Source organism: Montipora foliosa, chromosome 11, assembly GCF_036669935.1.
Source record: "Montipora foliosa isolate CH-2021 chromosome 11, ASM3666993v2, whole genome shotgun sequence".
NCBI classification, from domain to species: Eukaryota; Metazoa; Cnidaria; class Anthozoa; order Scleractinia; family Acroporidae; genus Montipora; species Montipora foliosa.
Genome location: NC_090879.1, coordinates 53968736 through 53981235, shown reverse-complemented (window position 1 = coordinate 53981235; position 12500 = coordinate 53968736). Strand labels below are relative to the sequence as shown.

The following is a 12500-nucleotide window of genomic DNA, read 5'->3' as shown; positions in this document are numbered from 1 at the left end:
GAAATTTTGTGTCGTCCGAAGTTTTAGCAATCGTGGCGGATCTGATCGAAAACTTTACATTGCGTAGTCGTCCTTTTTAGCCCAAAAATTTAGGGGACGTTTGTAAAAATATATTAATATTATTGAAATTATTATAATCATTATTATTATTATTATTAGTAGTAGTAGTAGTAGTAGTAGTAGTAGTAGTAGTATTACATTATTATTATTATTATTATTAACTATTAATTATGTATATTCTTATTTGGTTTCTTTTACAGCAACTATACATTGGTTATGAAACGAATACAGGTTTTCAAAACTAATATGATTCTCAAACAAACTTTGGCGAAGCTGATAAAAGTTGTAAATCTTCAAATCTTATGCCATTTTCAATATCATAGTTGACTCTTGTTGTTCGTCAATGTGGTTTCCAACCTTTTACGGCGCACACTTCAGACTCTTCAGACTGCTTCCAAAATTTCAGCGTTCAAAAACAATGTCAACTTAGTGCGCCTCGAAAGTCTGAGTTCGAATATTCGAAACTTCTAGCCCGCGCCTTCTTTCCCAACATTTCTCGACATTTAATTTTCACGAAACTAGCAGTTGGGTTCCCCTGCATCAACTAACCACAGCTAGAAAAAGACACACTAATAAAGTATATATCATGTTATGCTAGGAGTCTAGCCTGCCTATGACTCTCCGATTATTGGTTCCAATTCTCTGCCACTAAGTTACAGAAGAACAGTGAGAGCGAGACACAGTATACCTCGAGTTGTACTCAGCAATTGACGAAGTCACCTTTCTTAACTCTCCTTACCAGTCTAAACATTTCCATACCGTTCTAAAAGCTTACGACTTTTTTCAGTATCATTTAGCGAGTGCTTGCAACGAATTGAACAGTCCTGGCACTTGACTCAGTTATTGAAGTTTGTGAAACTGTTTGTGTGACTGTTTCGCCTATTTAGTAGTTCTTGTTACATTGCGTGCAGGTTAATTTTAAGCAACACATGACGTTAGTGTGAGTGCATATAAAATATTTGGTAAATTCTGACAAATCGTTTCAGCCCTGAATTGTCCACGCTGTTGGCAGAAGTAGAAATTTTGTGTGGTCGGGGCACGTGCATTAGAATTAAAAAGGGAGTTTAATTAGTTACGATCTACGACGGCAAAGGTCGACGAAAACGTCACCTCAGCCTATAACTTTTCTTTATCACAAGTCTTTGGCGATTATTCAGTCTCATTCACGTCCAACAATATGGGCGAAGTATCCTAAAAATAAATTGGTACGAGCGTTGGAGTTTAAGCAAAGACGACGGCTACGGCAACAAAAACATCAGTCCAAAATATAACTTAGCGCTATCGCAAGTATTTTCCGGATTATTCCGTCTTGTTCACCTTGTACAATACAGGCGAACTATCCTGTAACTGAATGGGTACGAAAGGTTTTAAAGTCAAAACCTAAAATTTGGTGATTTCAAGTTGATGTTTTGTGGAGTACGTCAGAGAAACGCACGAAAATTCGTGCTACACGGGCGCGTGCAGCACGAGTATTTTTCCTTTTTTAACCAATAATTAACAATTATTGGATGAGGTTGAGCATGTTAGCGATAATTATCAAGGCCAAAGTTTGTGTTATCTGCTGAAGCCGAAGGCTGAGGCCGATAACACAAACTGAGGCCTTGATAATTATCGCTAACATGCGAAAACCGAATTCAATAATTGTTTGATTATGCATATTCCTGAGCTGAGCGCCGCCATGACAAAACTGATCGAACTGCTGGTTAGTGAGTTAGGTGACGTCACTTCTGCACCAAGATGGCGCCAAAAACCGTGGAAGGGTCTATTCATTTGATACAACTTCAGTAGAACAACGCCGAAAATGGGATAGCCCGCCTTCAGTTCTTCCGGGATAAGAAATTTATGAGAGGTTATTTGCACAAGCCCACATTGAAAAGCAATCCATCTTATTATTCTTGCTTGCCGACGGTTTTCCGAGAATTTCACTATGTCGGTATATCTTTTTGCTCCTTTTCCAATTTACTGAGCCATTAAGTACCTCCTAGTTGGTATTTATATTGATGAAAGGTCAAAAATGACGCATCAAAATACAAAAACCGGTGTTAAAAATTGGATTACAAAGAATGAGTGTATTCTTTGTTTTAATCACTGCATTTATAATTACATTTCTTATGGGTAAAATAATAAGCTGGTTGCCAAAGAGAAAATGCTTTAATTTACCATAACTTGACTTAACCTTGATAACATATTCAGTAATCTGAGATAACATACCTTATTTCCAAGTTTAAGCTGACGTCTCATAATATTCCAGTAGCTCTACAATACAATACAATTTTACTAGTAAGTAAAATCCAACACATACTATAACACCAGATTTCCTTCAAAAGAGGATTTGTTCTGACCAATTTCCGGGACAAAATACACCTTTGAAGATTTATGTCCATTGCCTCGGGAAAATGCCCTATGTGATGTTATATTCGCGCCTTTCTCTTCGTTTTTGAAACAACTCTACCTCATTGCAGTTGACAGCCACTGTAATTCATTGCGTTTCTTTCTAAGAATATTTTCACCTTTCATATTTTTGCATTTTTGAATGTGAATTTATCATATAATGTAATTGTGATTCATAACTATGCAACTAAATTTACGATTCAGTTAGCCATGCATGTTATATATTATTTTTTCCCATTATACATTATTACTCGTTTTTTTCGCGTTACTATCAGTTCACGCAATATTAATAACAATACAAATTATTGTGCTAAGTATATAGAATCATCGTGAATCTTGAATCTTAAATCTTCGTTCACAACCCCAAATTCACAAATAACAATCAAATTATTCACTAGTTTATTCATTTCTGCTTAAAGTCATTCTCAATCTTGCCTTGTTATATTTCATGGTAAACTGCACGTATATTTCTTAGAGAAAAGTTGTTTTTCATAAGTGTGCAATAGCACTATACTTTCAAAGAGTAGCGCGGGAAAGATCCAATTAGCATGCTCTTCATGAGTATTTCATGGATTACTATAAAGACATAAGTAAAAGACAAGCAAACTGAAAAATTTTTAACTAAAAATAGTCTTTAAACTTAATGGCCTTTCAGAATTTGTATACTTACTTATTCGATCGCTTATTACAGTAACTGCCGGCTTCACACTCTCTTATGATTAACCAGAACTCGTCCTTAATTAAAAACCTGCACGCAATCACGCCAGCAATAAACCAAACGTATTGCTGTAAAATTTTGAATAAATTGTTAAAAGTTATACTTACTCTTCCTAACTGTGTCCCGGGTGTCATTCATTAGGAAAATTAAGTATGCGGTTTTTGGAAAAAGATTTTCGTGTCAAAAAGGCATCACAAACGTCTAAATCAGGATCTCTGAGCTTAGCATCACTAAGACGGGATCAAACAAACTTAAGGGTCATTTTCTACAGCTAAAATATGGCAAATTCAGCTACCCAGTTTAAACAGCTAGTATGTCCTTAAAAGTTCTCAGTCCAACATACTTGTTTTTCAGGTAAACTGAATTTGGCCGGTGTTGCAGGCGTTTCGAGCGCTAATTTAGTTTGGATGAGTGCAAAATGCAAGAAAAGAAAAACAACACACTCTGCGGCCATCGAATTGAAGAGGCCGGGTTCGTCTAAAAACTTGTTATGCCTAAGCACCATTTCTCATAACAACAAACAAATAAAAAAAGAATGTAGAGCATCTAGGACACCGGCTTTAATAACCCTCCAGCTTCAAGGGACCTCTTGTGATAAATTGTAAATTAAAGTTCACATTTTTCAACTCAAGACATCATGAGTGTTTCCAGGTTATACTGAAGACTGACCATTTTTTGATAACGGTTCATCTTGTAATCAATAATAACCTTTAATAGGGGCCTGGGCTTCTCGAATTTAAACACGTCTTTTCTATTAGCTATAGACAGTGGATACGTCACCTTGATAAAACAAACAATCACATCATGGATGATGCAAATGAATACTAAGATAGCACCGAGGTTGACGCCGTGCTTCTCTGGGACACAATTCAATGATGATGCATAGCTCCGCTTCGCTAAAATTTGCAAGGGAATCGAGAGGCAAAATGAAGTCAACTGAAAAAATTCTAGAGTCCGATATAATGTCCCTCCGGATGAAAATGGAAGAAAATGACTCATCAGAAGCCGGCAAGATCACCATACGACTGAAATGAATTAGAAGTTAAAAGTTACAGTTAGAAAGTAAACTTCAGCATCAAGCTCAAGGTGCTATCGGCATAAGATCTAAAGCCCGTTGTTATTACAAAGGACAAAAAAAAAACACGAAATATTTTTTAACCTGGTGGAAAGAAGGCACTTCAATATGAAAACTATATAGCATCTTTAACTTGAAGACAACAGGGTGATTAATACGTACGGACGAGGAAATCTTAAAAGAAGTCAAATGTCTTTATCAAAATCTTTACGCATCCCATGTGCGTAAAGATCTTCTGTCACTTCTTTCAATGACGTTTTTTCTTCGCTGAAGGATCTATCGTAAATCTTGACGATTACGCACAGAAAGTGTGAAGGACACTGAACTAAAGAGGAAATGCTTGAATGGTTCAAAACCCATGACATCAGGCAAAACCCCTGGGACCGATGGTCTTCCAGCCGAATTCTTCAAGGTTTTCTGGGGGAACATTGAAGGCCTATTTCTTAATGCATTGACTGATTGTGTAGCGCTGTTTATCAATTTAACAGGGGGAAATGTCTTATTACCCTTCTGCCAAAGAAAAAAAAAACTAACTTTTTAAAGAACTGGACATTAATAACTCCTCTCAACTGCGGCTATAAGATAGCAGCTAAATCTGTCGCTCATCGTATAAAAACAATTTTTACGAATATAATTAGTAGTGATCAAACTGGTTTTCTGAAAAATTAGGTTTATAGGTGAAAACATCAGACTTAAAGCATCATTAGCAATGCAGATACAGAGGAAGCTCCCGCTGTTTTATAATTTTTGATTTTGAAAAAGCCTTTGATCATAGTAGAGAATGGTCTTTTCTGGAGAAAACATGTAGACATTTCAACTTTGGAACATCGTTGATAAGCTGGGTTAAATTATTTTACTCGAACATAAGTAGCTGCGTCCTTAACAACGGATGAGCATTCGAGCTAGCATTCGATTCCAAGACTCGGCGCCATATGTAGGATGTACATCAAATGATATATGAAATGGGTTGAGTTTGTTGGTTCTCTACTCTGATCTATTCTGCACCGAGAGGTTTTCTCCGGGTACCCCGGTTTCCCATCTCCTCAAAAACCAACATTTGACTTGATTTGCTTTCATTGTTAAATTCAGTTTACAATGTCCAGAATTAGTGCCCCAGCGCTAGAACGACTAGACACACTTCTTATCCCTTCATCCCGGAGTAAGACAGGGTTGTCCACTGTCCCCCTATTTATTCATCTTAGGCTCAGAAATTTTGGGTAATGTAGTGAGAAAAGATACAGAAATTTGTGGTATTAAATTACGAAATTCGGAATGCAGGATATCACAATATGCAGATGTTAGAACAATGATCTTAGATGGCTCGGAGCGCTCGTTTTCGGGATACTTAACATGTTTGCAAACCGTATCTGGTTTGAAAGTCAACTTTGAAAAGACGGAAGTCCTCTGGATAGGTTCATGCAAAAACTCAAATGCTATTAGACTCTCGTGCAAACCAATCAGTTTTGGTGGAAGGAAAGGTCTATTCATTGGAAGTTTGGTTTTCAACTTCAAGGCCAATCAATATTGATAGAAACTTTACAAAGAAAACAGAGAAAATTTTAAAAAAAGTCTTGAAAGCTGGTCCTCCAGAAGGCCTACAATTATAGGTAAAATTGCCATGTTAAAATCTCTAGCGGTATCGCAGATTATATATATGTGTTTTGTCATCTCTTCCAACACCAAAAAGGAAATTAACACGTTAATGTATAATTTCCTTTGCGACAACAAAAGGGACAAAATCAAAAGAACGGAAATTATAAATGATTACTTTAAAGGAGGGCTAAAAATGATTGAGATTGCTGGTTTTAACCAGGCATTATAACCGAAATTTTAAAAGTTATCTAGCTGAAGATGTTGCAGGGAATCGGACATCTCTTTTTGATCATCGACTAGAAAATTACTGGGAAATTACTTTCTAGGGAAATTTAAAAGACGTTTCTTAGCTTAACCTGGTAGATCCCTTTCTGACCGAGATTATCGAATTTTGGACGACACTTAACACTATAAGAACAATAACCTAAATTTGAAGTCCACCCAAATCTGGCACGACTCTCTTATCAGAATAGAGAATTAACTAATTTTCTATAAATCTTGGTTCCTCGCAGGAGTGAAAGACATTCTTTTTTTTTTTTTTTTTAGTTTTCCCTGATTTTTATTATTATTATTATTTTTACAAATACGCACTCTACTTACAATACAATACAGTATATACAATACAATACTTACACTATTACACTAACTTCCAGTTATAATAGGGTGCTAATACAGCACTTTGTGTTTTTATAATTACTTGAAAGGCAGTGATTGCAGAGCATATGTACCAAAAGTCAAAAAGCAGGCAGAAAATTCAGTGGATCAAGAGACACTGATGACTAAAAGACACGGCTTACCAAAATAATGTGTTCAAAGATTTCCACTTTTTGGGAACAGCGCTTTGTGCATTGGTTTCTATACTTTAAATTGATTTCAAGTATTGTAGGAAGCCTTCTACTTTTGGTGCGGTTTCTTTTCTTTTGCTCATCCAGATATAATTTCTGGCTAGAAGGCAGGAAAAATTGATTTGCTGATGGTTCTTGGAAGAATCTGGCTTTAAACCGAGAGCGATCGACGAGTGGATCTATTGTGCAATGTTCAGGAGTAATGTGGAGCAAAGTTAGCCTTACGGTTAAATCATGCCAAAAAGAGGCCACTTTAGGACAAGCCCAAAAGAGATGAAGTAGCTTCTCCTGTTCCCTATTACAAAAGGAACAGTTTGGGTTGTCCCTTACTCCAATTCTTGTTAGGAACTCACTTGTTGCTATTCGTCTATGCAAAAATTTGTACTGGGAATTCAAGAATTTTCGTACTTTTAGTGTATTTAGAGGCTAGTTGGTAGGCATCTCGCCACTCAATTGAATCAACATCATTCTGGTGTTTCAGCCATTTCTGTTGATTATGGGTTGGGTGCGTGCTTTTTATGGAAATTAATTTAGTGTAAACCAGCTTGTTCGCACTTTGGCATTTTGCTAATTTGGCCGCAAAGCTTTCATAGTCACAGTTGTTGATATAGTTGTTTTTACATGTATTCCAAAGGGATTTCAGAGTAGACAGAAGGCCATAATATTTTAGAGGGCAAATATTAAGGATGTATTTGCGCTGCATTTCAGCGAATGTTAAAAAATTGTTAGAGACATCTTTCAAATGTTTCACTTTCTTGACGCCCTTGTCAAACCATTCTCGATAGAAGATAGGGCAGTTATTGATTCTTACGAGTGAGTTGTGCCATAAGCTTTGTTCAAGAAATTGTTTCTCGGACATTTTGTGTTCATCAAAATTAACTTCTGCCCAGATTAACAGAGTCTCCTTTATAAAGCAGTTTTTAATCTTGAGGTTCTCTATGGTATCTTTCTTATTTAAGTTGCTAGTGAGTGCTATTGAACCTCCATGTCTCTCTAGCTCAAGATCAAAGAAGTATTTTCATTTCCCCTGATTTCCTTCATCTAAATATTTTTTAATATATGTAGCTTTTAGGGACTTACTAAAAACCTGTATATCTATCATTTTGAGAACCCCATTTGGATAATCATTAATAATTATATCTCGCTTAATTTTATCTCCTTTTCCATTCCAAAGGAATGAATAGAATAGCTTATTTACTTCTTTAATAGCTTTCTCATTTGTGTGTAAAGGGGAGAGCACATATACAAGTTGGGAAGCTACTAGGCTCTTCAGGACTGTAATTTTTCCAATTAGGGTAAGTCTGCGATATTTCCAGCAGCTTAAAACGCTTCTAAACTTATCCAGTTTTTCGTCAGTATAATTCAAGGTTACTGTTGCTTCTGGATCACTTGAGAACCAGACGCCTAAAGCTTTAACTTTATATTTAGGCCATTTAAAATTTCTTCCAGGATATTCCATCATTCCCCCTGTTTACTCCAATCCAAAGGGCTTCCGTTTTTTTATCATTAAGTTTTAAACCAGACACTTCATAAAAATCATCCAGCGTTTTAAGAGAGGCCCTTAAAGATTCCTTTGTACCGTCAAGTATGAGTGTTGTATCGTCTGCATACTGGCTTAATTTGATTTCTCTACTGTTCACGAAGATACCTTTAATACTTTTATTTTCCCGAATTGCCTTGGCTAGTACTTCAACTGACAAAACAAACAGATAAGGTGAGAGAGGACAACCCTGTCTTACACCTCTTTGAATTTCAAAGAAATCGCTCGCCCAACCGTTATTCAAAACACAGCTTTCTGGGCGGCAATAAAAAAGATTAAGCCACTTTAACATGCAACTACCCAAACCAAAATGTTGAAAAGTTCTTCTAATGAAAGACCATTCTATCGTGTCGAAAGCTTTTTCAAAATCCAAGAACAAGAGTAATCCTGGAATATTTTTCTCTTTGGCATAGCAAATGATACTATCAACAAGGCGAATGTTTTCTCAGTGAAAGACGTGAAAGACATTCTTGTCAGTTTTGGATGGAAATTTTATAATCTACACAATAGTATTAGCCCTAAAATCTTTCAAGCAAAAGTGCTTCCCAGAATCCATCAGCTTAACCAAAAGTGAGACTTTTGTGCAATCGCTATTAGCCTCAGGAAAAGTATGCAGAACTGTGTATAAGTTAATAATCGGCAAAAAGGCCTCGTAGATAACTGGCAAACAAATGAGCTGACATCAAACAAGTCTCATATATTGCTAGCAAAACGCAACTGATTTAAGTTTATCGTTTTTAATATTGTGTTAAACGTTAAGATGCTACGGCAGCGTTTACTCGAACGCGGCTTTATGCGTAACCGCATCGAAAACGATGCGGTTACGCCTTCGTTTTATATACGACACCCATCGAGACCGTTGGCGAAACCGGGTCAATTTGAAATCGCTGCCAAAAGTGGAGCGTTTTCAAAACGATGTGTTTTCATCAGTCGTGTAAACGGCGAAACCGTATCGATTTGAATACGCTTAAGCACCAGTCATTTGAGCCCCCACACTCAGGCCCCGGGATTCACTTTTACTGCTAATGAAGTGCAATGAAAGTCCTTCAAATTGAGAGTGAACTCCTCCGCCCCCTAAGCATCAAGCACAGTTCAGTAATAGATTATATATATTTTTAAAATTTCGAGCTTTCACAGGATTTTTTTTTCATACCACTGAAGTCAGGATTGCTTAGTCATCAACCAGGCCTTCCACCTCTAAGACCCAGGTTCAGTCGATCTCAATCTGGCTCCGAGGGTTCTTCTCCGGGTACTCCAGTTTTCCTCCGTCCTCAAAATCGACTCTCATGCAGTCAGTTACATCTGGCTGGGTTTGCGGTGCTCCGAGATCATACATGGATCGTATAGCGGCAGGCGTGCGGCGCCTTCATCCGTTGAGTCGGTTGATCCTGAAAGGACCTGAGGTCAACTTTCGGGAAGCTTTCATTATTCGATTTAAAATGGTGAATCTCGCACGAAGTGCAGCGCTCGCTCATACCGTCAGGACTTTTTGGTTTGAGTTCGCTTTTTTCAACTATCGTGTAAACGCTGTATTAATCTCAGTGTAATGAACAGGGTCACCCAACGAATCTGTTCCTCACATTATCTGTTCCCCAGAGGAATCTTGCTGGCTGGCAAAAATACAGGTGTTTCGATGAGCTGGCTGGGAAACTTTGTTATTGATAAAGGTTTTGCCTGGGAATTACTGACTTTTTCTGGCAGCATTTTAATCCGAGCTGGCTGTAGAAACTCTGAAGACAGAGGACGACTAAAAAAAAAAAAAAAGAACCCCGTGCCTCTCCCAAACATACGACGGCTGGTCAGAGTTATTGCGCTTGCGGAAAAAAAAAAACCTGTTTTGTCCCGGTTTTGTCGCTTTTGTTCGGTCGTTTTGGATCGAGGGATTTGAAAGCGCGCGGAATTTCTGGCTGGGAATTAAATTTGATCAGCTGGCTGGGAAACAAACCAATTTTATCTAGCCACAGGCAGACCACTCTATGTGTCTGTATGAAGCGAAGAGAATATATGACGGTTATGAATAAAGCTCTGAAAATTACACATCTAAATCACATCTCGGTCTGAATATCCCAATAAAATTAAATGAAACCTGAATCGACTCATGTATGGTGTTTTTTCCCCTTCTTGGGCCGTCTAAAGCGTCTTATACCGGCCAAAAGTAATTTTGCTATAAGACGCTTGAAAAAAAAACACCTGAAAATGCCTTAATAACATTTATTTTCATACAGGTGTTTCGATGAGCTGGCTGGGAAATTTTGTTATTGATAGAGGTTTTGCCTGGGAATTACTGACTTTTTCTAGCATTTCAATCCGAGCTGGCTGTAGAAACTCTAAAGACTGAGGACGACTTAACTGGGGTATAATAATACATTTTACAACGAATTGGTCGTTGGGTGCCCCTGAATGAAGCGAAAACCGCCTCAGGCAAGCGACCGCTCCACAATCTTTTCACCGCCAAGAGTGGGACAGGACTCTCGGGAACGACTGATTTAACGAAATATAAATTCAACAAGGTTTTCGTGCAAATTATCAGCTTTCAAGTGTCAGTTTTAGGGATAAGGAATAAAAGGAATAAAGCAGACGATTGGGTGAATTTGGATGTAGCATAAATGATATTCTGACCCAGGTTGTGATAGCTGCTGATCGCATACGGCTGCGGTAAACAACATGGTGGACGGGTCCATGGTGGACGGCTCATACTGTTTAAATGTCTTTCAAAAGAGTCGGCGATGATCCCACTGCTTTAAGAATACAAAAGGTTTGTGTCGTGCATCTTATAACAAAATTTACTCCCTTGAACTTTCACTATACGCTTTTATTTCTCTTGATATATACTTAGAAACAACGAGTCTCTAATCTGTTGCTGGAGGATATACCTGAAGATGAAGCAAGACTACTGAAGAATGGAAGGTAAACATATTGATAATCTAATATATAGTCATAGATTTAGCCAAAACTAAAAGTGAAGCTCCCGTTTCTTGGCCCAGAAAGCCGCTTTCTATATTGAATATAGTGTATATGGAAATAATGTAAAGTACAAAATTAATCGTCATTCAATTACTAATTGAAAAGAGGCAACCGTAAAACCCGGAATCCGGAATCCGGAATCACAGTACAATACAGAGAGTAAAAACTATCCTAAACAATCATAAAAGCTAACCTTAGGCCTAATTAGGCCTAAAAACGTTTGTTTAGGCCTAATTAGGCCTAAGGTTAGCTTTTATGAATGTTTAGGATAATTTTTACTCTCTGTATTGTACTGTGATTCCGGATTCCGGATTCCGGGTTTTAGAGTTGCCCATTAAAAAGTCAAGCTAAAGCGTAGTAATTCGCTTACTTTACTGCAATTTCACAGTCAAACAAAGCAGCTCACGACTGGACATCCATTTCACACAAAAAGCTTGTAAATTGAGAGATACTACTTTAGTGTGGACGGTTCCCTTAAGAATGATGAATTCAGTTCCAAAATAAGCAACCACAAAACCGGTAGCTGGCCACAAAACAACGTGACAAACAACACAAACGATTGTTAAAACTCAATCGCTGTTGGAGAATTCAGCTTGAATGGCCACGTGGTGGGTGATTGTTGAAATATGCCAGAATCTCTGTCAATACAGAATTGCAAACGTTTTGAGGCTTGTTTTTTTTTTTGTGTGAGTTTTACAAAATATGTGAGGCATGCCTTAAGAAGGAAAACGTTACCTGAAAGCTATGCATTGTGAATAAGTGTTTTGTCTCTTGCTCTGTCTCTCAGCTTTTGACAGTGTTCTTCATTGAAATTTTCTCTTTCTCCTTCCCCGGCTTCTCTCGTGGCTTTTTTCACTTAAATTTATCAAATTTTATCACCTCTTCTCTCATGCTCTTTCCTGCTCTTTATCTCTTTGCTCATCACTAAATAGTAAAAATTCTTTTTCAAAAGTGACGAAGGTCTGTCTGTTTCCTGCCAAGAAAATTCGCCCATCCACGCCTCAAACTGCATTCCCAAGACTCCCCTCCCTTCCCTATCTTAGTCTCCCATCCCCCTCCCCCAGAGTCTGTACGGACGGATGGACATACGCTTGGTCAATCACGTGACAACCAAACGAAAAAAGGGGGACCTTATTCTCTTAAGTACATGGGGCTCTGCCAGGCCATGAAGCGGCCTGGAGCCCTGCTACTATGTGATCGCTGAGGCCTTTTTTAAAGACCCCCTGTCTTACAAGTGTTTCTAGTGAGTTTTGTTTATATGTCCATTGCATACATAAATTGTCAGCATTTTTCATGTGCATTTGTACGGATTCA

The 12500-nt window shown here is 37.7% G+C and overlaps 1 protein-coding gene across 1 annotated transcript in view; it reads left to right on the top strand.

The window, feature by feature from the left end:
• The first annotated feature begins 10853 nt into the window (after positions 1-10853).
• The window catches only part of LOC137974708 (sodium channel modifier 1-like), a 14989-nt gene continuing 13342 nt past the window's right edge, over positions 10854-12500 (top strand). Inside the window, exons 1-2 of the mRNA XM_068821650.1 lie at positions 10854-10977; positions 11059-11129. Coding sequence (XP_068677751.1) covers positions 10927-10977; positions 11059-11129 — 122 coding nt within the window. The 5' untranslated portion in view covers positions 10854-10926. The remainder of the gene's footprint in view (positions 10978-11058; positions 11130-12500) is intronic.